At 38.7% G+C, this 27,889-nt stretch overlaps 1 protein-coding gene across 1 annotated transcript; it reads left to right on the top strand.

Annotated features, from left to right (window-relative positions):
• Window positions 1–351: 351 nt before the first annotated feature.
• LRRC8B (leucine rich repeat containing 8 VRAC subunit B) lies at window positions 352–19,161 on the top strand. The gene is made up of 5 exons (XM_041421617.1): window positions 352–494; window positions 12,970–13,024; window positions 13,815–13,914; window positions 14,628–16,786; window positions 17,750–19,161. Exons 4-5 carry the CDS (start codon window positions 14,654–14,656, stop codon window positions 18,020–18,022), a joined length of 2,406 nt encoding a protein of 801 aa, XP_041277551.1. The 5' UTR covers window positions 352–494; window positions 12,970–13,024; window positions 13,815–13,914; window positions 14,628–14,653; the 3' UTR covers window positions 18,023–19,161.
• Window positions 19,162–27,889: the final 8,728 nt, after the last annotated feature.

The following is a 27,889-nucleotide window of genomic DNA, read 5'->3' on the forward strand; positions in this document are numbered from 1 at the left end:
AGCCTCCGCTGGGATTACATTTCCTTTCGCGAGTGTCACCGTGTCTATTTTTATTTGCTAACGGCCGGCGACAATGGCTTTCTCACTTCCTCCACCTCTTCCAACGGCTCGGGTTATTTAAAAGCCGGCACGCAGAGGGGGGTTGCTGCCTGCGGGCCGGCACGGCCGCGGCGCCGCACCGAGGGGCTCTGAGGCGGCCGGGCGCTCCCCGCTCTGCCGGCAGGGGCGGTCAGGCGGCTCCGCAGGTGAGCGGCGGGGCCGGGCCGGGGCCGAGCGCGGCGCTTTTGTCCGCCGCAGCTCCCCCGCCCCGGCCCGTCAGCGGCGCCGCCGGCCGCGCCCCATTGGCTGCGCGGGCGGTAACGTGACAGCGGCGGGGCCCGCCCCAGACGCGCCGGTTGGAGCCGGTGCCTCGCGCTGCGCCGCCGGCTGCCGCGCGGACGGAGCGCGCGGACTCAGCGCCGCTGCGCGGGCGGGCCGGGGGGCGGCGGCGGCAGGTAAGGGAGGGGCGGCTGCCGCTGACAGGTGCCCCGCGGCCCCGGCGTGCGAGGGAGGCACGGGCGGAAGGAGGGGGAGCGGCGCGGAGCGCGGCTTTCCGAGGGCAGCTCTCCCAGTCCCCGCTTTTCCCGGGGTTGCCCCTCCGCCAGCGGAGCGGGAGGGCGCTGCCGTCCTGCGGGGTGCCCGGAGCCGCTCGTCGGATGACCCGGCGAGCCTGCGCCCCGTGCCTCGGCGGCGCCCGGCAGCGGGGCCGCTCACCTGCCCTGGCCTCGCGGGCTGGCCGAGGCAGAGAGGGACCGGGCGTGGGGCGCCGAGCGGGTCTGTGGCCGCCCCGGGGCCCGCGGGCGGAGCTCGGCGAAAACCGCTCGGTGGTTTGCGTAACCGATATCTGCGCGTGTCCTCGGGTGACCCGGGCGCTACAGGTCGCCTGGGGCCGCTCTCCGCCGCCCCGGGCTCGCCCGGCCGGGCAGCAGCTGCCACCCTTCGGCCCCGGGAGTGCAGGCGGCACCTGCCCTCGAGCCAAGTGCCAGTCTCCCCGCAAGGGAGAAAAGAGTTAACTCAGTGAGGCCTGACAGTTCTGCGTGTCGAACAAGAACCGTCCTGTTCGTCGTGTTCTTCCTTTCTCCTGCCTGGCCAGTGCGTTTCTCGTCCCAGCTAGTCAGGGATCTTGTCGCAGCCTCTTTGCGCCCTGGCTGAGTTGTGCAAGTGGCATCAGGCTGACTTTGTGCCCATCTTCGCAGGGAAACTGTGGCATCTTCCTGGCTTTGGGTCAGAATTTGGCCGTAGTGAATGCTGCAGTTGACTAGTTATGTAGGAGTGATTAAAGCAGACTTCCCTAAAGCTTAATTTTATATTAAGTATGTAATTAATTATGCTGGTAAGGTAAGCTGTCTTTGAATTGGCCCCTAATGCGGTCATTCAAAACTATACCTGTGAGGTAGTTCTCAAACAAGCTAGAAGCGATGTGGTTTGTTATGGTTTCGAGTGTTCATGCTATATCTTCTGCTGACTCTGCTTTCTTTGTTTGCTGAAAAGATAAGGTAAGGCATCAGTTGTTTCAGTTGTGTTGGATTTTTTTCTTAAGTACCTTCCTAGCAGGGAGGACAACAGATTAGGCCTTACTGATCTGTCTTGTTTAACTTAACGAGAGTGTTGAAGGAAAACCCATGAGGTTTAAGTAGTGAAATCTTACAGTACTTGTGGAATTTAAGTATTGACCATCTGTGTTGTACATGTTTTCTTCAGAATATGTGTAGCTCAGATGACAATGTGATGAATAGAAGATGTAACTTTCCTTCAGTATTTGTGGCCCTGAGCAGCACAAAGCACATGAAAGGAAAAGAGAGTGGAAATGAGAATGATTATGACAGAGAACCAGTAGTTAATATCTGATAGAGGGGGGATTTTTGAAGACTTTTGTTGAGTGTTTAAGGCGTTCTGTTGTAGCCAGATAACAAATGTTTATCAGAGAGTTTTACACTAACATATATTATTACATTTTGCTGAATTTTACATTCACATAATGCAATTGACTTATAACTTCAGTAGAATTCGTGTAGCTTTCAGAAATTGTGCAATATTAACTTGCTAGTTCCCTTACACTTTTGTGAGAAAGGAATTGCTGGTCTGGCTTGTTATTTGTTTCCTCTTTTGGGAAAGCATGTTTTTTTTATGGGGAGAAAATTGCCTTTTGTTTATTACAAGTTACTAATACAGCTGTTGTTTGAAGTTAATGAAATAATGTTGAATAATTTTTAGAAAGGGACCAATAGTGCTAAAGAAACATCCATCCATATTTCAGCATTGTAAAATTAACCTTGCAGAGCAGTATGTCACTGTCAAAGAAGTATTTTTCTAAGAGGGATTGAGGGGGAAATCTTGTCTTGCTTTATCTGCTGCTGTACGTGCTCTGCCTGATGTGCTACAGGTAGCAAAAGAGACTGTGGCACTAATAACACTACTTCAGCTTACAATACCTACTGCTATAGCCATAAAGCTTTACTCAGCTAGGATTAGAAATGGATGTTTCATGTGACTGAGGGGATCAGGTGTGGTTTTTATGGGTCTCTGTGCTGCCTATCTAAATGTTTCATGCTGCTCTCTGTATTCTGTGTGCTAACCTGTGGGCTGTATTTATCCTTAGGCATCCTTATAACAGCTGTTCAGCTGTTGTCTTGTTAATAATGTTATTCTGCCAGTTGCTTTTGCAGTTACTCATTTTAAAGATAAGTTAGCAGTCTGTGCTGTGGTCATGAAGCTATTTGGTTCAGATATCATGGGTCGCCACGTAGAAAGTTGAGAAATGCAAAGTGGAATTAATATGCTGAAGTTTACATCTGCTGTCTTTCATGTTTAAGTGGTATAGGTTATATAATTCCAGTTAGAGTTTTACCAGACTTGGTGAGTGGGCTTCAGTTTATTGTACTTAGGCTTGGGTTTGGGGATTGTTTTCCCCAAGAGTTGTTAGTCTGTTACAAATGAGTTCTGGATTTAATTTTTAGCTTGTTGAAATCAAATTGTAATTCACTATTGAACTAAAGGGTCATAATCTTATGAATATTTTCCCCAGCTATTTGATTTAAACTTACCCACATGAAAAGGCTGTGCTTTGTAGTGGTGTAGTACCTTGGAAGGAAGGCAGATGATGCAGCTCTCAGTAACGCTGTTACAAAAGCAGTTCAAGGGACAGTGCTGACATACTCTCTTCTGATGTCCACCCCTGAGGATTCTAGGGTCTTTCGACAATCAGAAGGGAATTGTAGAGAGCTTGTAATGGACCTTTTCAGTTTAATTATCATTGGGGTTGCTCTGTTTCAAAATAAATAAAATTATATGACTGCATTTTCATCATAAGGGCTCAGCCTCCAAGTATGTTTGGATGCTGTAAACTGGAATGCAACTTCTTATTCTGAAATTGAGAATTTAGTTGACTGAGAAACTAAAGCGATTAAAATGCTGGTAAGGGGTCCAGTGATACCAATAAGAACGTGATAGTAACACGATCTGGTTGCTACTAATTGTGAGCAGAATTTAGACATTGTTACAAACACTTTGTTTCTTTGTGAGATAGTAGTTTGAATTGTGATTTTAGTTAGCAAAGTTTCAGTTTTTGTGACACAGCAGCTACAAACCCGTGGTCATGTAGTTTGCTCAGCCTTAATTAAAGTGACATCGATTTTTGGAGCTCTTATTTCAAACCCCAGAAAATGTAACCCCTTATTTCCCAGACATTATTAGTTTTCTGTGGAAAATACCAGTATTCGGTGACTAATTCAGGTTGTGAAATATTTATTTAGCTACTTTATGGTAGCTAAAAAAGTCATCTGCATCCAAATATGAGGATCTACTGAGCTGAAATTTAATAATAGCACATTGTGATTTTAATTCTGAAGTATTAGTTCTTTGAACTAGTTTTTCCATCTGAATGAAAGCAAAATATTGGTGTGTATTTGTTGTGTAATCCAAAATATTTGAAGAAGGGAGGGGATTTGAAAATTTTTAACTAAAACTTGGTTAAAGTTTCTAGCCTGTTTTTAAATATTCACAATATTTTTGTTTCTTTGTTTCTTTTTGTTTAGTTTTGTTTATTTCCAGCCTGTGTTTAAATTATTCACAAGATAAACTTTAATTTCCAACCTATGCCAATGTAAGTGTGAAACTGATTGTTGCTTTTCCAGTGTCTTTTCCAAGTAAACACTTTTTATTAAACATTAACATTGTTGAAATACCAACTTTGCAGTGACACTGACTACAAAGTTGGGAAAATTATTGCTTAATTGAAGTGAGATGGGATATGTCAATACTCAAGTGCTTTACCAAAGAGGAGTTAAAAGCAGTGTCTGCTTTACTTCAAATTATTATTTAGTTTTGTACAAATATGGGGCTAGACGTTTTTTGCTTTAAAGTTCTTAATTGATTCAGATGATGATAAAACCTTGACTCTTGTTTTTGTAGTTCTTAAACTTGGCTTCCTACCAAAGTGTGTTTCTGGTTAATACTGCTATCTGAAAAACCTTACCAGCTGTTGGGTCTCTTCAGACAGCCTGCTCAAAAAAGGAAATTTTGCACAGTTGGAGACTTGCACAGCACACTTGGGTTTGATGGAAGTACAACGCGTGAACAGAGGTCCTGAACTAACTTTGTGTTTGTTCAGGAAACAAAGCAGGATTACTGTGGATTTACTATAGAATTCAAGTCTGATCACTTGTTTGTGGTTCTGAAACTTAGCATTGTTCTAGCAGATGTTTCTGATAGGTACAGCATGGCTTTCAGCTCTCCTGATCCCATGCATACGTGCAGCTCTGAACTGTACAGTTATGTTTAGGCACCCAATTTGTGCATACACTACCACACAGCGTGTGCCATGTGAAATCTGTCTTTCAGTCTGTTCATTTTATTAAAAGAAGAGAAGATGTAGCTGGTTGCTTTGTCCAATTAGTAATTACATAAAGCAGAGTAATGTGAACAGGAAGATACTGAAGAGGCTCAGGGGGTAGTGCAGCCAGATTGTACAATGCTGGAGGATTGGTAAAGCCTGTTCAATTTCCATTTCAAGCAGGCTTGTATTTGACTCCAGTCCCAAGTTTTTCTTTTTCTTACTTTGGGGTGGGGATATTCTTTAAAAAGACAATAAGATGGGTTTCAGGAGAGCTGGCATACAAAAAGTGTGTCTGAAGTTGCATCAGATATCAATTGGAAATTTATCTGTTCTCATTATTCTATTTTAGCTGTTTAGACCAAACATCTAGAATCAAGTGTTTCAGTTTGTCAGGCTGGCATTCATGAGTAACTGTCTTTCCTGTTAAACAAGATGAAAACCTGCTGTTTCTAAAAGGAGATATGAGCCTCTACTGAAAATCCGAATCAGCTTTCTGATGTCAGAACTAATAGAGTGAAATGTGTTTCTGTCTTGCTGCCCTGATAATTATATTTTCCTAGATGCAATTAAGTTCTTGTCTGTGGAAGTAATAATATTCCCTTCTAGAAAGTTCTCCATTAATCTTACACAGCATCAGGAAAAATTAAAACGAAAAGGGTTTTTTTTGACCATTCTTAAATCTTGTGGCTAAATTTGTACATGGTAATAATTATCTTGCAGAGACAGAATACATTTGGTATCATGTTTTTGTGACCTCAGTTGCTGTTTCCATTCTCAGCGTCTGGTATCCTGAGAGAATGCTGCTTGGTCTTAGCAGTCTATAAATATTGAAAAAACTTTGGTATCCTTTTTTCAGCCAAATGTTGAAATTTTAAGTTATTGTACTAGATAACAGTTCACATTTTAGAAACATCAGAATTATTCTAGGTAGAATGAGGACTACAAATACAAATTAATATATCTGAGATCAGACAAAGGTGATAACTGTTTGACCAGTATGCTATTCCTTTCCTTAGGGAAAGGAATAGCATGTATTTCCAGTTCTCAGAACCAAACAGAAGCTTAGGACAATCCAAAACAGCTAAATACCTAGTAAGAAATTACTAGTGTATGATATTCCTCATTTAATAATTTTTAGAGAATAGCAGAAACGTTACCATAATTTTACAGTTGAGAAGTTTGAGCTGGAAAGAAATAAAATTACTTGCATGAAGCAATTCGGCTGTCAGAAGTAAATTATTAACTAGGTTAGGTATGGGTATTGTATTGGAAAGCAATGTTTGAGCTAGGAAATTAATATAGAATGGAGGTTCTGAATAACTATAACCACTGGATTTCAGTATTCTGCTCTCTGCAGAAGTGGTATGAAAAATGTTGGCATCATTGTCTAATTGCAGTGTGGTTGAATTCCTTATTCCTTTATTTAGAAGAAGCAAATCGGAATATGAACCTGCTTTAGTTAATACCTGAGTAATACGGTATTTACACTGCCATGTAACAAATGATGTTGATAGCCTAGTTATAGCAACATGATATCTTGTGGATGACAAAATTCACCCAAATGCTTACCTGCCTTCTTAAGTAGGATTTGTAGTCAGCGTACTTTATTCTGCTGTGACAGCAGCACTTTTGATGGTGCTTGAGAAATTAATTCAGAGCTGGTTCAGGTTTGTGGACATATTCCCAAGTTCTTCCTTCTGAGAATATTCTCTTATTTCAAACTGGTTTCCAGTAAGGTTACTGAAGTGGTCTTGGCTGTTCCAAATGTCTTTGGCCATTTATGGTTTTATTGAGAAGGACACTGAAAGTGGAAAGAGGGTATATGAGCAACTCCTTGCCTTTTCCCAAGGAAAGAGGGTCTCTTGTTATATAATTCTAACTGTTTTATGCTGCTGGGTCCTTAGTACTGTTACTGCTCTTGAAGACAATAAGCTATATAAATAAAGAATCTGCTTGTAGAAAAATCTAATAGTATTTAAGTTGTGAATATTATCTAGTGTTCTCTCTGCTTTGCTTTCTGGTGGCCTGAGCATGGCAGCACAATGAATTGTCATAATATCTCTGAATTACAGAAACTGAAGGGATAAAAATTATTTTTCTATTGTAATACTTATCTTGATATGCAAAATAAGATAGATACCATTGATGCTCATTCAGAATGCTGGAGGGATGCTGCTCATACCATTGTCTTATGGTTATGTAGTCATATTTCCCAGCATGAGAAAGACCCAAAAACATGGTTACAAGAATAAAAAGGTATAATAAGCAAGCCTGAAAAATCTTATTTCATGCAGTTGGAAAGTGTCTGACTCTGTGTTAGCTGTGTTAGTACTGGGATGAAGGACTTGGTGTGCTGTTGTGTAAGATGGTTTCTGGGAGAGCTACCAAAGGTGCAGTTAAAAGACCTGGGCTGGGACTGATGAGGTTGCTTTTGGTGTCATCATGCTTCTTTAGGAAAGAACAGGTGAAGCACCAAGAGGACTTTTCATATTTAATGTTCCAGGCTTGTTCCAAGATTTCTTTGGAACTTGGAAGTAAAGACTGCAGTATCTTTAGAACTGAGTTACTGACTTTAAAACCTAATTGGGAGATGGGACAAAGGAGGCCTGTTCTTCTAGATATCACTTGAGAGTGTGATCTGTGCTAATTTCCTGGTATCTTCCTTGACACATCTGGGCTGGAATGCTTGACAGCGTGGCATGCCTGCAGTCATCTCTGGAGAGAGTTGTTGTCTCCTGTGGTTTAAATTAGCATTAGCTGAGCACTTATGGACTATATGTTTCTGTCCCAAGAAGGCAGGTACATTTCCAGTACAATTCTCTCCCTTTCTCTCCATCCCCACTATATTCTCATTCTTCTTTCCCTTATGCTAGAAAGCCCCTTCCTTTACTCTGCTTTCTTGAGTCACCATTCCTTTGAGCATTCTTAGTCTTGCAGTTCTGATTCTGGTTTTGTTTCCTTTTTCCAATTGAGATCATAAGGCTCTTTAGACATCCAGATCAGGTTTGTATGGGGATGGTGTCCCTTGTCGCTGCAAGGATTTTCTTGGGCATTAGTGAAGGACAGCTTTGCTGCTCTGAGAGCGACATCATTGCTGCCACATTCATCCAATAATTTCCTTTTCGAAGTGGAATATGTGAAATATACAGCTGCTTGGAGAAATGTAAATTAGTGGAGCAAACAAGAGTGCTAGAATTTCCAGTGAAGACAAATTATAGAAATTATTAATTAAATATTGGGATGACACTAGATAAGTATCTATTGCATGGCAATATAAAGCACTCTTCTGAATAGATGCTTGCATTGATATTTATTGTAGTCAGTATTTTAGAGGCTGATATGTCTCAAGTTTTAAGTTATAACCTTAATTTGTATATTTTAAAAATGCATCTCTGAGTTTGAAAATAGTACTGAGACAGTAAAGCTGTAAAAAACATTGCTTACTAGTAATGCTCAGATTTGATTCAGAGTCATTCATCATTAGGGATCTCAGAAAGTATCATGGCTACAAATGGAGTTATAGGCTCTGGACAAGTAGACAGCTTGTTCTCAAAGAAATCAGAAATGTTCATGCAATTACATGAAAACAAAGGTGGTCTACCTTTCGTTTTACTGTATTTTTTTACTAGTAGAAGTCTTATCTATTTAACTCTGTAATATACTTTTTCAGAAACTTAGGTTTGTACCTACTTACCACTTTTTCTACATTTTATTTTGTAGGGTTTTTGTGTAAACTGATTGTCTAATCTGTCTCTGGTTTTAAACTTGAGTTTAAACTAAATCTTTTTCTCACTTTCTAGGAGCATAGGTTGTGACCTTTTTTAGATCAGAAGAGAGGGCTGGAGAAAGTGCTTTTACTAGTCAAAATATTTATATCTGAATGTGAACTTATATTTTGAAATTGCTCTATGGGCTAGACTAGAATGAAATAAAAAGCACACAACTTTTAAATGCAAATCTTATAATGCAACTTCATTACAGAGTTTAATCTTCAAAACAGTTGTGGACTAATGGACTAATGGACTTGTTTTTACCCTCCTATCTGCTAGTGAGAGTTAAGCTCAAGTAACTTCATGCACTTGGGCACAGCTAACTGATGTGGGCCATTATCTGTTGTGGCCTACAGGTATGTAATTTTAAACAACTGGAATGTTTTTTAATGTGGTTCCTCTCCCTAGTGAGTGTTTGACAGATTTTAGAACCAAAGTTTATCTCTTGACTGGCCTTCCTTGAATAGAGAAAAGGCTCAATATGTGGATATCAGTGGTATTTAATGAGAAGTTAATATGGCTCAAGGAAGACTGGTCTTTTTTGGAGGCTGCAGGCATAGGAAGGAAATGCATAATGTAACATATCTAATGCTGCACAGTCAGATTTCAGGAGTAAGTCTGGTGCTTATAAACCAAATCAAATTGGAGTTAAGCATATTTTCAATTTAGATTAGACTGCAACTTTATAATAACTTTAGACTATACAAAGTATTTGTCTTGCATTAAGTGTACCAGAGATAGAAAGAAGGGTGAAACTACCTTTGGGGTTTTTTTCACCTAAGGCCTTTTGTGTTGAACCTGGGAATGTTCAAGCTTTTAGGTAGTTCAGGAAGCTGAGATGTACTTGCCATCTTCTACTTTTGTTTTCCTCAGCTTCATGAAGATATGGTAGTGGAAGAGTGAGGTAGTAGTTTCTTCATTTCAAGATATTTTTAATCAAATTGTGGGCTGTGCAGTTAACTCTGAAGCTGTAACAGAGAAAAGTAAAGTAAAAATGTTAGTGTAGCCTAATTCACTAAATTTTAAAATATGTTTACAGTTCTTTTCCCCCAGAAATTACTTGGCTGTATAGATTCATGTAAGCATTCCCCAGAGAGCAAAGACTGATTTTTGAGCAGCGTAAAACTTCACTGTTACTGTTCTACACCTTATGTTCAGCTGTCTTGAGAGCAGGAGTGTTTAAGAAAAGCAAGGGCCTCTGGCCAGTGCAGGCACAGGGTTGAGATTGTCTGTAGTTGTAATTTCTGAGTATTTGGAAGGACTTTAGGTCTTTGATTATTTAAGAGATTGATATGGCAAACTTGGAATAATGTTAATGTAGAGTTGAAGATCCAGTGCTTGACGAACATGATCTTTATTGTAGAGTGTGGCAATGTCCTTAGATTTGTTTTAAGTACAAAAGGATAATCACTTATACATGTTTAATTGTCACCTGTGATCGTCTTCAGATGGAACTGGAAAGAAGCTTTCTCTAATCTTGTGTTGTTCAGCATTCAATGGAATACAGATTCAAAACCACAATCCCTGTCAAAAAGGTCCTACAACTGAATCTGTGCATGCACACAGGTGACCAAAGTACAGATTCTGAAAGAATCACAGCTTGATAAAGGGAGAGCCAGTCATGTAAATGCTGCTTCTAAGAGTAATATGGCAGTGTCATTCTTTATGGGGACACCTGCGCCAGAGCTCTTGCAGTACCTGTTTGTTGCTTACAGAATACTTGAGAAAGGGAGCAGTAGCATGCCAATAAAAGGAGAAGGTTTTGCCAGGAAAGATGTGGTTTGGGTGATGAGTGTGTGTATGGGTAAAGTTTGTTTATTTTTGTTCCTTTGGGAATTTTCACGGGGGTTTATTTGCAAGGCTCAGGCTGTGCATATGAAACCATAAGCAGGTGCTGGGAATCTCACTGGGGGAGTCTCAAAACCGATGATGTGTGTAGTTCATTGTTGAACTTTCCATCCAAAACTTGGGAAGAAAAAGTGATCTATTTAAACTAGCTAGAAGCTTAGTTGGCTCTGTAGTTCAGGAATGATTTTTGATGGAAAATTGATTAAACAGATACATTACTTAATATGTCAGCATCTCCTTATCTAGGCTGAGAAGCAGCTGCAAGAGTCTAAAGAGACTGCCTGAAAACTTGGTGGGTGTGTTTCTTTGAGAGGGAGGGGAAAAAAGCAAGACAGAGGGGCCATGGGAGTACCTGTCAAGTAGTTGTATAAAGCTTTAGTTGTATAAATCTATTTTGATTAAATTAGTATGTCAGAAACACCAGCTGAATACCCTTTAGGGAGAACAAGCCCTTTTGCCTTGCTGCAAAGACATCCCTGACTAAATGTGCCTAAAATTCTGTGAGCAATGACCAAATGACAGAGTAATGCAATACTAAGTACCCTTTTGGCAGCTGGGGGTGGTGGTGGTGGGTGTCTGATGCTTATAGATAATATTTTTCAAAATGAGAGCCTTTTATTCACATTCTGGATATGTTTCTGTTGTTCTAATTTAATAAGTCTTGAAGTAACTAAAAATTACCTTGATATTAGTGATCTTGATTATTTTTCTGGCTTGTGTCTCTGTATTGGTCTGGAGTAACTCTCCTGAAGTCATCATTTTGCCTGGGGCTAAGCTTCATTCTCTCTTCTTGTAAGAAAGATTGCCAATTGAGTTAGGCCACTTTGAAAAGCTTTTATGGCTTTGATATGGGTTGAAAGCTGCTGCAGATGAGGCTTATCAAGTCCATTATGGTTCAGCATTATTCCATTTGATTAGCCACTCTTGGCATACAGATAGGATTTGAAAAAAAAATGTCTTCAGCAAAATTATTATCAATAATTCACATGTTTATGTTACAATTTTATATACTGCCTACTCCTCCAATGGGAAGCTTGATTTCATAAACATAGACTTGTAATGGATACACATTCTTCATGGGAAGACTTCAACAAGTAGCCATTCACCAGACCAGCTTTCAAGTACTTAAATGCTTAATATTGTGATATTTGCTTTTTGCTAGAAAGTGTTGTAAAACCACAGCAAGAATGTAGTCTTTTTTCTGGAATGGGGACTAACAGCTTTCCACCGCAAGGCAGAGAGGTGACAAAGACTTTATAGAAACAGACCTCACGAAGTTATGTGGGTCAGCCTCAGATTGAGTTCCCAGTCTGTACAAAAACAAAGCACTTTTTTTTTTCAGCATTATGTCATTGGTTGAAAAAGGTATATTGAGTGATGCATACTCTTAAGTATACCAATATGATTTTCACAGAATTAAGTTTCATTTTCTGTTCTCCTTTTTGTAAATTTTAGGGAAAATGCTTTATCCAAGAGTGTTATCTGTTTTATTGTACTCTGAATTTTGTCCCTTGTATTGAGCAGGTATGCCTTATTCCCCAAGAATACTCCAGTAAGCATTTAGTTCTATGAATCATCTTAAAACATTAGTATCTCCCTAAGTCCCTGATGAGGTTTACATGTTTGTCAGGAAGACTTGCTCCCATCCTCATGCTTATTAGACCTTTCACACTATGTTAAACTCTCAGCCAATTCAGTGATAATTTTGACTTTTCAAGTGTTATTTTTAAAAAATTTGCTATTTTTACCTTTTGATCTTACTTTGTTGCATCATTTAATGTATTAATCTGTGTGTTCTTTACAACTTTAACAGAGGTCCCAAGTCTTTCCTTTTTATAACATTTTTATTAACATTTTTATAACAAACTTAAAGCAAGAAGAATTGAGTGGTTTAAATTTTAGGCTGGAAGGGAAAAAATGTTTTTGATTTTCTTCTGTTTACATTCAAATCAAGCATGTTTGGCTTGAGTCAAGACATGATCCAGGTATTCTTTGCAGAATGAATGCCTTAGTTTGAATGGGTTTAGTATCTCTTTGTGCTTTTATACTGACAAATTTATATTCAAACCACAAGAATTATGCCAAAAGAACTCATTTTAAAGGTGTTTGAGATGTGCTTTTGGAAGTTGGAGTGATTAAAGAAATTGCTGTTTTTCAGCTGTGTAGCATCTCAGCTGCAGAACTTGTAACTTTTCGTAAATGCAAAAACTGTTGAGTTTAAATGGCTTTTAGTGCTTAGAAAAGGGACAATGAGAGAAGCCATTACTTTATCTCTACTTTAGGAAAAGTGACTTTCAGATAGTGAACATGTAGATAATTTGAAGGGGGTGGCATCTTGTAGATTCTTAGATCTTTTACTCATAGATGTTGGCTCTTTGAAATGCTGTTGTGGAAGCAGTAATGAGCAGCTGTTCTAATACTCACAGTTTTTAGAGTCCAAACATTTCAGAATCTTATGACAATTTATTTTCCTTACAGGAGTGTATTGTAACCATCCAGTCCTTCTTCAGCTGCTTTCACTTGGGTGGGCCTGGTAAGTTTTTGTATTCTATCATAAATAGCTTTGTCATTGCAAGAAGGGTTAATTTATTTTTGGTAATTTTTTCCACTTGAATGTGGAGTAAGAATCAGGTTCAGGTTTGACTTTTTATAACAGTTTGTCGGCTCTGTTTAAAATTGAAATGTGCAGTACCAATATATTATAAACAAGAGCCAACATGTGCCCAAGAAGGCCGATGGCATCCTGGTGTGTATCAAAAACAGTGTAACCAGGGGGACCAGGGCACTTCCCTGTGCTCAGCACTGGTGAGGTCCCACCTCAAGTGCTGTGTCCAGTTCTGGACCCCTGACTACAAGACATTGAGGGGCTGCAGTGAGCCCAGAGGAGGTCAGTGGAGCTGGGGAAGGGTCTGGAGCACAGGTGCTGTGAGGAGCAGCTGAGGGAGCTCATTCAGGAGAAAAGGAGGCTCAGGGGCAGCTTATCAGTCTGAAAGTCTACAACTGCCTGAGAGTGTAGCCACGTGGGGATCAGTTTCCTAAGTTCATAGTTATCTGGGGAAAAAAATTACTTCCTTGTTGAAACAGGGCTTAGCTGTAGGCAGTTTCCCTGGGTGTTCAGGGATTTGTGTGTTGCTGTGACTGCAGAATTTTGACTTTGCATGCTGCATGATCACGTATATACATCCTGTTCCATTTCATGTAGCTGTAGCAATGCAGAGCTTAATGGAGGCATAATGAGGCAGCAGTCTAATGAAAGCTGAAATGTTTGCTCTTTGTTTACATTAAGCCATTAAATAAGTGTATTCAATGTTTTCTCCATCCAGAATGAAGACAAATGTAAAGATGGCATGTCCAAGGAATTTTAAAAGGTGTAGACCTCCTGACTGAGCAGTGCTATGTTTTTTATTCTCTTTAATTAGTAAAGTAAGTATGAATCAAACCTATGCTTCTGGGAGTTAAATGTGCCATTTACACGTATATATATGAAGAATATATTGAAGAATAATACATTGTGCCACCTTAATTTTAAATCTGCCAATACGCTTAATTCTCTTGATGGGAGAAGATGGGGAATTATGTATAATAATAATAATTGTGTATTACACAATAATAATTGTGTATTACATACACAATTAATACACAAGAGCTTTTTGGGAATTTGTGTATTTTTAATTGGGCAGAATTATTTAATCTGTTAGAAAGTTCTAAATTACAAGAGCCATCATGTTAATGTACAGCTCTGATTTTGGAATTCTTCATAAATCACGTAAGTTTATGATGGTAGTGAAGGACTGCTAATAATACATCAGCCACTTCTTTGACTTAGACCTCTTTGTTGCTTCTACTGCAGCAATACTCAAATGTTTGGTTTTAATATAGCTTCTTTCATGCTAGTTTCACTCCTTAAGTTTTTGCACTCCCAAGTATCTTTTCTTAAAATAAATCCATGAGATGATGGCTGGGGTCAGGTTTCAGAAGTTCTTGGATCCTTTTGCTATGCTCTGGAGTCCAGGTCACATATTACACATATTTAGAACTGTGATAACAATAATAGACTGCAAATATTCAATGGTAAGATAAATTGTTTTTAACAACTCTCTAAGAATGTCTTTTCTTTTCTTTTTTTCTTCTACCAGCTGCTGTTCTCTCACAGGTGAAAGTCATGATCACGCTAACAGAACTCAAATGCTTAGCAGATGCCCAGTCATCCTACCACATACTAAAACCATGGTGGGATGTCTTCTGGTATTACCTCACCATGATAATGCTGCTAGTTGCTGTGCTTGCTGGGGCTCTCCAGCTTACTCAAACCAGAGTATTGTGCTGTCTTCCTTGCAAGCTAGAATTTGACAATCATTGTGCTGTGCCTTGGGATTTAGTTAAAGCCAACCTTAACATGTCAGCTAGCTCGACGGCACCGATAATCATCCCGCTTAAAATCCAGAATTATCTCCATCGGCAGCAGTATTCCTACATTGATGCAGTATGTTATGAGCGACAGCTTCACTGGTTTGCCAAATTTTTTCCATACCTAGTGCTTTTGCATACCTTTATTTTTGCAGCCTGCAGTAATTTCTGGCTTTACTATCCCAGTACAAGTTCCAGGCTTGAGCACTTTGTAGCCGTTCTTCAGAAGTGTTTCGACTCTCCCTGGACAACGCGTGCCCTCTCAGAAACAGTTGCTGAGCAGTCTGCGAGGAAGTTGCCAATAGCCAAGTCAAAAACAGTGATTTCATCACCTCAGTGTTCAGGAGACATAGGGGCCAGCAGACAGTCCCTGCCATATTCACAACATGGCTTGGAAACGACTGGAAGAGAAAATTCCAGTGTTCTTGACAAAAAAGAAGGGGAACAAGCTAAAGCTATATTTGAAAAAGTGAAGAAATTCAGAGTACATGCCGAAGAAAAGGATGTAGTATACACAGTGTATATGAAACAGATTATAGTGAAAGTCTTTGTAGTTGTCATAATAGTAATTTATGTCCCCTACTATTTATCATTTATTACACTTGAAATTGATTGTGTAGTTAATGTTCAAGCCTTTACAGGCTACAAAAGGTACCAGTGTGTTTATTCGCTAGCAGAAATTTTTAAAGTTTTGGCTTCATTTTATGTTGTTTTGGTGATCTTCTATGGATTAACTTGTACTTATAGTTTGTGGTGGATGTTACGAAGTTCACTTAAGCAATACTCTTTTGAGAAGTTGAGAGAGAAAAGTAATTACACTGATATACCTGATGTGAAGAATGACTTTGCATTTATTCTTCACTTGGCAGATCAGTATGATCCTCTTTATTCCCAACGATTCTCAATATTCCTGTCTGATTTGAGTGAAAATGAACTCAAACAGATAAATCTTAACAATGAATGGTCAGTGGAAAAACTGAAAAATAAACTAGTAAGAAACTCCCAAGACAAGACTGAACTTCACCTTTTCATGTTAAATGGTCTTCCAGACAGTGTCTTTGAACTGACAGAAATAGAAGTTCTAAGCCTGGAACTTATTCCTGAAGCCAAACTTCCTTCAGCTGTAACCCAGCTTGTCAATCTCAAAGAACTCAATGTTTATCACTCATCACTAACGATGGATTATCCAGCAGTCAACTTTTTAGAAGAAAATCTGAAAACCTTGCGTTTGAAGTCTAGTGAGATGGGAAGAATTCCATTTTGGGTCTTTCATCTAAAAAACCTACAAGAACTGTGTTTAACAGGATATTTCATGCTAGATCATCACAACTCCATATACAGTGATGGCTTTCAGGGGCTAAAAAATCTGAGATCGATTCACTTAAAAAACAACCTTTCCCGTATACCTCAAGTGATTACAGATCTTCTGCCTTCTTTACAACACTTGTCTATCAATAATGAGGGAAATAAACTGATAGTGCTAAATAACCTGAAGAAGCTGGTAAACCTGAGAACCTTGGAACTAATCTGCTGTGATTTAGAGCGCATTCCCCATTCCATTTTTACCCTAAACAATTTGCATGAAATTGACTTAAAAGAAAATAATCTCAGAACAGTGGAAGAAATAATTAGTTTCCAACATCTTAAGAATCTTTCTTGCTTAAAATTGTGGCACAACAGTATTTCATATGTCCCAGTGCAGATTGGTGCATTATCAAACCTGGAACAGTTGTATCTAAATTATAATAATATTAAGAATGTTCCATTGCAGCTATTTCTTTGTAGAAAGTTACACTATTTGGATCTTAGCTATAATAAGCTAACCTCCATCCCTGAAGAAATCGGTTATCTGACCAACCTGCAGTACTTGGCTTTGACAAAAAACCATGTAAGTAGAACTTTGAATTACTATTCAAAACCAAAAATAGACTTAAGCTGCTATTTCTTCTGGAACAGCCTCTAGCTTTTGTAGTGTTCATGATTAAAGTAAATCCAGAAAAAAGGGGTGGTGCTTGTTTAATTACTGAAGCTTTAGTATCAGCAAAGCTTGCATAATACTGAATAAGTACTATCCTGGTTTGTAGCTGCTTAAGGGCTTTGATCCAGAGATGGTATAGTTAGCATGACTGCAGAAACAGATCTTCCCTGCAGTTGTCAATCCTATGTAGTACTCCAGTGGAAGTGAACAGTGTTTAATGTTTACCTTAAAGCATCAAGCTGAAAGCTAAAGTGCATTAACAGCTGGTTGATGGGCAACTCGGGTGTATGACTGGGAGGAGGGAAATAATTGTGGTTGGTAACCTCACAATCAGTGCCAAACTGTCTGACTTGTTAGTGTGGAGCTCAAGCTTGTGGCTTCTTTGAGGTTTATAATTGTTTTCATTGGTGAGGCTGGTTTTGGATGTTATGTGTCAGTAGAGTGGGCCAGGATACTGCACAGATAATTGTGTGTACGGGTTTCCCACCACAGGAGCTGCTAATGTCTCTCCACAGTCTGTGCTTGTTCTTTATTAAGTGATTCTTAGCAATAGCAGGCTCTTCCTCTCCCCTGCCACCTGCACACGTCTGCGTGCAGTTCTGCGTGCAGACATGGATGTGCTCCCCCTTCCAGGCTTGTCTTGTACCAGGAGCTAAGCTGCTTTGTAAGAAAACAGGGATAATAAAACCATTGTAGTGCTCTCAAGCACTTGATCACTTAATGATAGAGGAATTACAGTCTTCCTTTTCCTTTCATAAACGAAGAGGGTTTTTTACCCTAAAATAAAAAGGGGAAATGTCAAAACATGCAGCTGCACATAGGCCAACACCTTCTAATGTGCTTTATTTTTGTTCTTTTCTTTCCTTTTTCTAGATCGAAATGCTGCCTGATGGATTATTTCAGTGCAAAAAGCTGCAATTTCTTCTTCTGGGAAATAACAGTCTGATGAATTTGTCCCCTTTTGTGGGTCAGCTACTGAATCTTGTTCAGTTAGAGCTCATTGGAAACTATCTTGAATCACTTCCTGCTGAACTGGAAGAATGTCAGCTCTTAAAGCGAAATAATCTAATTGTTGAAGAAAGGTTGTTAAAAACACTTCCACCTCGTGTAAGAGAGCGTTTGCAGACATGCTCAGATAAGTCCTAAGTTTAAAATGAAATTCTGCATTGTTGCATTCTACAAGTCTTGCTTAATATCTCTCTAAAGATCTGTATAGGTTGAGAGGAGTGAAGGAGAGAGAGCAATTTACAAATCAGTCTTAAACTTAAAAGCATTGAACTGAGTTGATTGTATTGGAAAAGAAAAATTTATTCAGATTCAAACAAAAGATGCAGCCTTTTACAGGTAAACATGTTTGAATTTTGGAACATGAATTGTTGTATAGGTTCTACTGATTGAAATAATTCAGCTAAATGTTTGTAGTAGTATTGAAAAAGAAGAGATGATTGCCTGGCTATAGTGAGAGTGTATATACTTTTTTCCTATGAGAATTTTTTCTGTTGATAGTCATGATTAAAATAGTTTTATTCCTGCCATACGAGGTTTAAGAACTGTCTGGAATTAGTTTCTAAATATGAAATCTTCTCTAACTTAGGATGTATTAAATTAAGAGTTTAAACTATTTGAGCAGTTTAATTGCATGGGGTATATGGAAAGTAATTTTTCAACATAATTTTTAAAAGCTTTTGACAAGTACTAAGCATTAATTCTATAATTGTGGAAGATGCCATTTTAATCTTGCTATTAAATACCTAGAACTGGTTTCAGCATTTTATCTTAAAAATAGTAAATACAAAATTAATTGTTGCCTAGAAACTGGGAGGAATCAGAAGAATCTGAAGTAACTGTTGTGCGCATGTCCTAGAGAACCAACCTTACTTTACTGCTCTTCAGAAACAATGGTGGCAAATGGAACACAGTATGGTTGCAAAGTTGTCTTCTGTATGTTGTGAGCATCCCAGGTGTTAGTGTAGTGTATGTTGCTGATTAATATTTTTATAACTTCTCATTACTGGCTGCCTCAGTGCAGCTTCTCCACACCCAGTTACTGGGGAGAGGATGAAGGAGGTTTGCAGTTTGTATTAGACAGGGACAGAAAGACACAGATAAAACAAACGAAATAATCACAAAACTTACAAGCATTTGGGAGGAAAAGACAGGAAGCATTATAAGCTTTGCCTATTCTAGGGATGTAATAATTTCATAAATCATAGTGGTGGGATAAACTCTTATGCCATCCTTAATACTTGCGAAACTGGATGGAAATAAAATGTTTCCTGACTTCATTCTTCTGCTGTGCGCTGTTTTATTATATTTGAAGTCTTAATTCTCATTATGTTTATCATGTTCACCAGAAACATAAGTTATGCCCCTGGGGAAGAAGAGGTTAGCATTCTTTCCAAAAATACACTTTAAATCTTTAACATAATACAGTTTTCAAAAACCAATCTCAGTTACGGGTTCAGCAGATGACTTAATGCCCTTAATGACTTTGTGTTCAAGAAGTGTGCTAACAAACTGCATTCCAGTTTGTAATAACAAATCATCACAGACAAAACTGGTTTTAGTACTAGACTACTTTTAGTCATCTCTTGCTCCCATTCCACTGCCAGTTTTGTGGAGTGTAATGTTATTTTGAATGAAAATGCCAAGACAACATGAAAGTAAGATGTCTTTGCAGGAGCAGTGCAAGAGCTGCATGCTTATCCACTGTACTGATGGTATTCCAAAGACCTTTGTAGTTGCAGCACTTTTCTTCTCAGGGAACCAAAATGTGGTAAAACTAATTGCTTTCTATGTAGTTCTAGAAATGTTTCGTTTAAACTGGTTATTTGTGTTTATGTGCAGACCAGTGCTGCTTGAACAGTGTTTCATAATGTCCATATGTAACTCTCCAAACTCAATTTTGAGTTGTATAACAGTCCCATAGGAACTGACATGGTTCATCAACAGAGCTCGTTGTGGTACATGTGATTAAACCACAATGCATTAACTTACACCCCTGTGGCAAGACTTGTGTTAATAATTGCAATAGGCCTGTCTGGACTTCATAACTTAACATTAAAGAACACTTTATGCCAGAATTTGACACTTAAGACTTGCAGCCTAATAATTTTTATCAGATTAAATTAGCATTTTGTTTAAAGCTTTTTTCCTAAATTAGGAAGCTGTGTTGAAAAAGTTAAATCAGCAAGTAATTGACTTGGCCAATAGCTTCAACTTTTTAGGAATGCATCAGTCCTTTTCCATAATCAACCAAGCTGATGAAGGTGAAAAATTATCATAAATAAATTACATTAGTTTTGTCAGGAGTGAATTAGCAGAAATAACTTGGAGAACGGTACTTAATTTCTAAAATGGTAGAGGATTTGAGACTCAAATATATAATGAAATAATATGTATAATGAATAATATTGTTTTATAGGCTAAATGGCTTACATTTTTTGCAGGCTTTAATGTGTTCACTCTGCACCCCCTCACGAGGGTTGGATTATTTTATCTGCATGTTTGGTTGCTTAAAAAATACCCAGACAAAAGCTGGAGCATGTAAAGGCTATGATATCTAGCCTTGTTTTCAAACCACAGTGTGCCTTTACTATCCCTTTTGTACCATGAAACCTAATCCAAGTGCTTAGAATTGAGGATGGAAAAAAATGTAACTCTGAATTCCTTGAATTCACTTCAGCCATTACCTTAATATTCACTATTTCTTCAAAACAAGGGAATTTTCAGGGAATCAATTTATGAATCCACTGTCAAACTTTGTACAATAATATTGTTGGCATCTAGTCTTTGTATAAATAATAATTTCCAATCAAAAAAGGCTTTTCAACTTGTTTGTGTTATATTGTGTTTAAGAACTTTGTATTGTGATCTTCCGTATCATGAACATTTTGTTTAAAGATTAAATTTTTGTTTGCATTACAATTCTATGAACTGTTCTTTCTTTTTTGTCAGAGATGTTGCATTTAATGCAAAGCTCAGAAGTTTGCTTCCAGCTGTCTGTATCTATGTGGCAGCAGGTCTGTCTTCTACAGGATAGTGTGAAGATCATGAACAGCAGTGGGACATGAAAACTATAATCCTTATCAACACAGTTTTCATATTCTGAATTAGAAGTTCTTATGTTGATTTAGAACAAAGCTTCCTTCTTAATTGTTGCTACAGACCCATTTCCAAGTCTTCCACTTTAATTTGTGTGAGCTGGGTGAGTATAAAATGCAGACTGAAATGGTACTGGGAGAAGCAGGTGGGCAATGATTCTCTCCCCAGCTTGGCACATACAGCTGTCATGTGGCTAAACTGCCATAAATAATGCTGCTCATAATAAATCATGAATGTATTTCAAGTATTGCATGTGATGTTAGCTCAAACATCTCATTTCTCTTGAAATGCAAAATGATACCTGATTGATTTTTCTGCAGGCTTGGGTTTGACTCCGTGTCCTTAAAATAAGGGAAAAAGCTCAGACTACAAGTAGTGTTACGTATTCAAGTAAAAGTCAAGTATTTTTATTTTTCAAAATGAGAACCTTCCTAGTGAATTTTATGGAACTGTGGCCATTTTTTTCTTGGACATGAAATGAAATAACTAATAAAAAATGATGCAGCTTACCTGTATCGAGGTGGTAGTAAAATCACCTAGAGGTTAGTAAAATAAAGCAGATGATGATTTTAAAAGCTGGTTTTTTCATGCTCCTACAGATTTGTATATTTTGGTTTCATGGCTACATTATTATATACATATAATGTCACTCTAACAGCTAAAATTTTATTAGTCAGTAGATCTTCATCATGTTAACATACTTCCTTGGTTATGTGGCTTTTTCATCTTCAAGAATGTAATCTGAAGTTTGTTCTATAACCATTTCTAATAAGTGACTCTTTCTCTCTTCCCTTTCTACCCCAATAAATGCCAGGATTATTGAAAACAATAAATATGGGAGCAAATATATGGCTACAAGCTCTGAAAGCAGGAGGCAGTTCACATCATCCTGTGGATTGTTTCTAGGAAGGATTTTGCAGAACTCTGACTATATCTGGAGATCAGGAATGAATCAAGCTCCCACACTTTATTTGGCCTTGTTGGGTGGGCAAGTCCCTCAAATGTGCAAGCGTAGTAGTGCATTTCCCAGAGGGATTGCAGACACAGCAGTGTAGCTCCAGCATGACAGCGAGTAATGTAGGCTGTGGCAAGGCAGGGGGAATAGTAGTTAGGAAGAAGTGACCAGTGATACTATGGTCCTTTATGCTTACAGGATACAGCAATGTTTCAGGAATTCCTGTGTCTGGAGAAGCTCCATCCTGGCATTACGTGAAGAGTTTCTCCCAGTGCTCCATTGCTAGGACATGTAGGTGATGCAGGGGGCAGTAGCAACCCACTCTGGGGCTGGACTGGCATCTGAAAGGGTTCAGGCATTATCTCAGTCCAGTGTGTTTATTAAAGGACCATTACATTTTGCTTTTTGACCATTTGAGCATTTTGACCATGTCTTGTTGCTTCTTTTTGTTACTCCATTTATGTGAATACCCATTCCCTCTTTGTTCGACTTTTAATAACCTATGATCTGTTGTTGTTATTTTGTACAAATGTGCACTCTGCAGCTAAAAAGAATTTCAAGTTGTATGGATATGCAAGTCCTATGCATTTAACACTTGGAGACGTGGAGAAGAGAGGATGAAAATGAGTCCACCTTCAGAGAGAGGGGAGAGGAATATTTCCTCCAAGTAATGGGAGAGATTGGAGAGATGGTTATTACTGCTTAGCCCAGCAAGGCTCCTGGGAAATGTCTCCTGGGAAGTAGAACTTGCTCATAGGCAGTTCTGGCAGCGTGGAGCTTAACACAGGGAGGTATCAGTCTGTAGTGCTCATGGGCCTGCTGTTAAACAGGTACATTTATTACTTGCTATTGCTTTCTTCCTCTTATAAAAATGCTATTTCTATATTTACTGCTACTGTTGATAAGTGTTACTTATAACACCCTGAATAAAAGTTATTTCTTTTCTTTTCCCCTGCCTCATACTTGCATATCTATTGCAGAACCAGTACTCTTGTCAAAAGATGTTGTAAAGCAAGTATTTGAAAAGTGTGGAGGGAAAAAAGCCAGTCAGTGCAATCTCCCTGGCAATGCAGCCTGAAAATCTCTCAAGTCAGGGTTCTGGCTTCTAGAATATGGATGGCAAGGGGAAGAAAGAATGTAGCTCATTACTCTTCATTGTAAACATAGCTAACCTGCAAGTAAATAGTGAATTGATTGATCATTTGAAATTGGCCTTGCTCAGTAGCAGAAATGCATACAATTGTGATGAGACAGTTGGGAAGGTTTTTTAATGAAGCTGTTTATTATAGCTAAAGGTGTTCATCAGTCTGACCTCTGTGTTTTGGCTCTCTGGTCTAACCATTGTTTTTGCTTTTGCTGGACCTTATGCTGGGCTGATTCTATGCAAAAGCCTGGCAAAACACTTTAGTGTACTAGTTTTCTGCTGGTTTAACAAGCTGAATTAGTCTGGTACAGTCTGGCAAGTACCAAAAGCAGCAGAACAGGACAAAGATCAGCACCTCCCCTTATGATAACTGCTTAGGGTGCAACTTTGTATTTGCTTGCAGAGTAATTATCCTTGGCTGCCTCTTTGGTTTTGTTTGATTTTTTTTAATTATAGTACAACATTACAACTGAATGGGCATGACTTCTTCTCATAGATTATAATACATATATATAGCTACATATATGCACATACATAGACATTGAATAACAATCTGGTATTAAACAGGCACACCAATATACTAAATTTGTTTATCTAAAGTAAAATATTAAGACGTGAAAAGTATAAGGATAGATTTAAGAAAACTCTTCAAGAACTTGTAGATAGCATGTCTTGAACTGTTGTTACCAGATAACAGATATGCTCAGTTGATGTGGCTGCACTGGCTGCCTGAAAATTTAGGAACAGAAGGGAAAATAGTCACACTTCCATGCTGTGTAACTCATGATTAGTGCTGAATATGTGGGCTCATTAATCTCTAACACTCTGTTTTCCTCAGGTTGCTTGTGTTTTAGCTAGATTAGTGCTCTATTATGGAGCAGTGATAGCAGTTTCTGTGCTCTGTAGAAAATTTTCTGCTACTTAGGGATGATTCTGGTTCTCCAGCAGCAGTTGCTGAGTTGTATTTCAGTGTGTGTTAAGGCAACCCAAAGCTGGTATTGCTTTTTATGAGGTGGACAAAGTGGCTGTGTCAAAGCAACACAATGTAGTGTAGTGGGGGTGGAAAACTGAAGAGGGGAGAAAAACTAGAGCAGGAGCTAGTCCAGGTGTTGTAGAGCAAGTCCTTTTCACTGCTGCATCTGGCTGATGAGAGCTGCTGCTAGTTTTTCCTTCAAAGCAGTCTGTCTCATTAAAGAAAACTGATGAAGTAACTTGGGGGCTGTGCAAGGGAGTGATTCTGTAAGGTGCTGAGTTTTTGAGTAACTTCTTAGTGAGTGTACTTGACTGCCACCCAAAACTAGCAAAAGTTCAGAGTCTTTGTACAATTCCAATAACTCTTTCAAGTTATTAGTCGTTCTTCAGGATGTCTTGATAAAAGGATCTTGTAAAACAAAGATTTGTTTTCTTTCTCTTCTGTGGTTATAAATTATAACATATGTATGAAAAGGAAATAGGTAAGTTTTCTGGTATAAAAAACAGCTAAAAACGAACAACAATGTCAAAGGCAAGTACATATGAATCTTATTTGATTTTAATCTGGTTTTATGCCAAGTGGGTGTGGTTTTGCTGGCTGGAGAAATAAATCCACTAAACAGTCTGAACTGATAACATGTTCTTTCCTGCATTGCTTCAGAGAAAACTGATAAACTCAATAAATTTTAAATTTTGTACCTGAGTCTTGCTTTCAGCTATAGCTGCCTCTTTTCCTGTATTTAATAATGCTAGCATGTTATAAAGACAGGTTGATTTTCATTGCCATAGATTTACACAGATCCACCATGATATAAACAGAGCCTCATATTCCATAGCAGAGGAGACTGAAATTCTACATAAGGTTTCAGGTTGCAGTAGGCTACCATACATAGTTACATTATTTATTATGTTGGAATGGAGGCATTTAATAAGTTAAGCTCACAAATAAAGATTAATAGTCGATAGAGTAGTGCTTCTGATACCTTGATGAAAAGTGGTGCATGTTTTACGCTGCCCTGCACTTAGTTCTTAATATATCAAAGATGTTTGTTCTGGAAATGCACAACTGTCAGAGAGAAGCTGAAGCAGTGAGCAGATGGGGAAGTGGAATATGCACACGAGCTGAATGTTCTTGAGTCAGCAATGAAGTAGCAAATAGTGCATGACAACTTGTCTTTTAAGACTTCAGGGTAATCAGTTCAGATCTCAGTCATTTGCTTCCCTGGAGTATTGCTACAGGACACTGCAGACTCAAAACAGAAGTGAAGCAGAGTACAATTTGAGGTTTGGGAATTATTTTTTCCCCTGAAAAAAAGCTGCTGTTTTGTTCTGGTTTGGGTCAGTTTGGGGTTTTTAACAGAAAATAGCAAAGCTGTGCTGCAGAAGGCTGCTATGGTTAATAAGACTTTGAGCTCCATTATGTTGCAAAATCCTTCTTGCATTTTTCAGAGGTTTCTGTCTTTAACTGTGTGCCATTTGATTTCAACTGCTTTTTCTCTTTAACAGCCCACCCCTAAGTGAATTTTAATCATAATAATAATTCCATAGGCAAAGGAGTCCCTAAATTTTCTAGATGACAGAGAAAATTATCTCCTGTTTGTCTAGGTAAACATTCCTTTGGCTTCTGTATTGAGGTCAGGGAGATACTAAATCACTGTGGTTGCTGTCTCTCCCTTAGAGTCCAGCTGATGACAAAATTACAACCTGATATGTAAGAGAATTCAGGCTTGTGTTGGCATGAGAGAAGGAGCTGGGAAGGGCACAGTAGGGCTGATTTTCAGTGGCTGTGCCACTTCTGATCATCTGGAGATAGAAACACATAGTGACCTACATAGTGGCCATACATAGTGACCTACATAGTGGCTGTATCCAACCATAAAACAAGGACTAAGAAACTTACAGATTGGGAGGCAAGCTCAGTCATTCTAGAGGCTGTCCTTGCTATGCGTTGAAAGAGTTGAGCTGGCAAAGGGTACTGGAAAAATACTATTTGGAAGGGAAAGCTTTGGTTGTAGGTCTGAGTCTCCCCTTCCCAGCATTTCTTCTCACATCCTTAGCAGTGTTTAGCTAACAGCTGTACTTTCTGCCATCTTCATAAAGTTAATTCAATGGCTCCTTGGCAGTTATTTAAGTCCAGAGGTCAGTGGGGAGGGAGTAGCATTTACCTGAACTTTTTCTCAGCCAAAATAATGTGCTAGAAAATCAAAGAGCTTTTTAGTGTAAGCTGAATAAACTCATACTGAATCAGATTGCTGGTGAAGCGTGGAAAATTCATCCTGTGCAACTGGGGACCTGACATATTTGTCAAGTCATTTCTTTGCCTTTCCCTCCCAAAATAATAATGTATCCTGAGAACATCTCCAGTTGAAAGAGAGTCTATATGCTTAGGAACGCTAACAAAAGGGCTGCAGTCATTTACAAACAGTTACACAATTGTAAAAGGTATGTGTGTGTGGTAATTAAAGATTGAAAAATTAAGCTACTAGGTAAGTGCTCAGAAATGATCAGGTATTGCCCAGGAAACTAAAGTGAGAATTTGAAAAGCTCTGCAGTGTTTTGTTTTCCTTTTTAATTTTTTTTTTTAATCTCCTATTGAGATGCCAATTTATTTCAGCTTTGAAATGCTCCAAGAACTTGCATGAGGCGTTTCTACCGCATTCTCGTACTCTGCACCGCCTCAGGCAATTGTACCTCGCGTCTCCCCCTGACGGCGCTATTGCCTGCCTGGCAGGGCTGCAGGTACCTGCTTTGAAAAGGCCCTTTGAAAAAAGCATTTACATGCATTAAATACAAATTATAAGGTAAGCTCCTTGAGGTTTGACTGTAAACACACCCTTGAGTTCCAGTCTCTGCGGTATGGAGCAATACACTGGAAACCAGAATGGAAAGCTTATTTGGGGGTTTTGCACAGTTTGTCCTCACTGTGCAAAGCAAATGCAATACCCAAATAGCAAACCAGTAAGGAATTCCTTATTTTGATGTATGGATTTGAATGGAGAATGTGCATATTCAGTATACTTTTTGCTGTCAGGGTGTCTGCCCAGTTTTGATGCTAATCAGTCCAAGATGAGAAATAAGCTGGGTTATTAAGATGGATGTTACTATTACAAAAGTTGTATTAAACGGAAAACATCTTGGGAAATGAGAAATCCTTTTCCATTGAGAAACAGCTTAATTCTGGGGGAAATATAAATTCTGTTAATCTTTTTGCCACTTCAAATCCATGTCAGAATAGTTACCTGGAGGCATGCTCTGCTCACCTAATTTCCCTTTTGCTGGTATCTCTTTCTGCATGGGACACTGAAGTCACTGCATCGCTTAGGCTGTGTCACTAGGTTGAAATGTACTCTCCTTCTCAGTCCTCAAATCGTTCTTGTTGTTTAACCTTTTCTTGAATATCTTATTTTCTTCAGGTACCTTAAGTGGCTTTGCTGGAAAGTAATTTTTTCTTCATTTATTTTGAATAAGTGGGAAAATAAAACACTTGTTATTTTGAACCTGTAGATAAGTCCTGAGTAACTTCATGAGGCATCATGTATTGCCCTCTGGTTTTAGTCTATGAATGTCAATATAAAGCTACATGATGTTCAAATGTAATTGAAAAAATTGTTTCATTATGTAGAATGAATGAGATTTAAAAATCAAATGCATAGCTTGCTGGTGACGAATTCTTAGTGTCTAATAATATTTTTCATTACAATCTGGCAAAATGTTGTGTCTATTGGGTTATGTCAGCAAACAAGTAAGACAGTGGGTTAGCTGGGGTGTTCCTCTGCTGTTTTGCTTATTTCCAATGAATCCCAATTGTCACTTTTTGCTTCATTTCTCTGATTTGAGA

This window comes from Onychostruthus taczanowskii, unplaced genomic scaffold, assembly GCF_017590055.1.
Source record: "Onychostruthus taczanowskii isolate IOZ18803 unplaced genomic scaffold, ASM1759005v1 scaffold7, whole genome shotgun sequence".
NCBI lineage: Eukaryota > Metazoa > Chordata > Aves > Passeriformes > Passeridae > Onychostruthus > Onychostruthus taczanowskii.

Coding starts and splice junctions, on each gene's coding strand:
- LRRC8B (XM_041421617.1), top strand. CDS start 14,654: ATGATCACGCTAACAGAACTCAAATGCTTAGCAGATGCCCAGTCATCC. Junction 16,787..17,749: donor TGGCTTTGACAAAAAACCAT/GTAAGTAGAACT, acceptor TCCTTTTTCTAG/ATCGAAATGCTGCCTGATGG.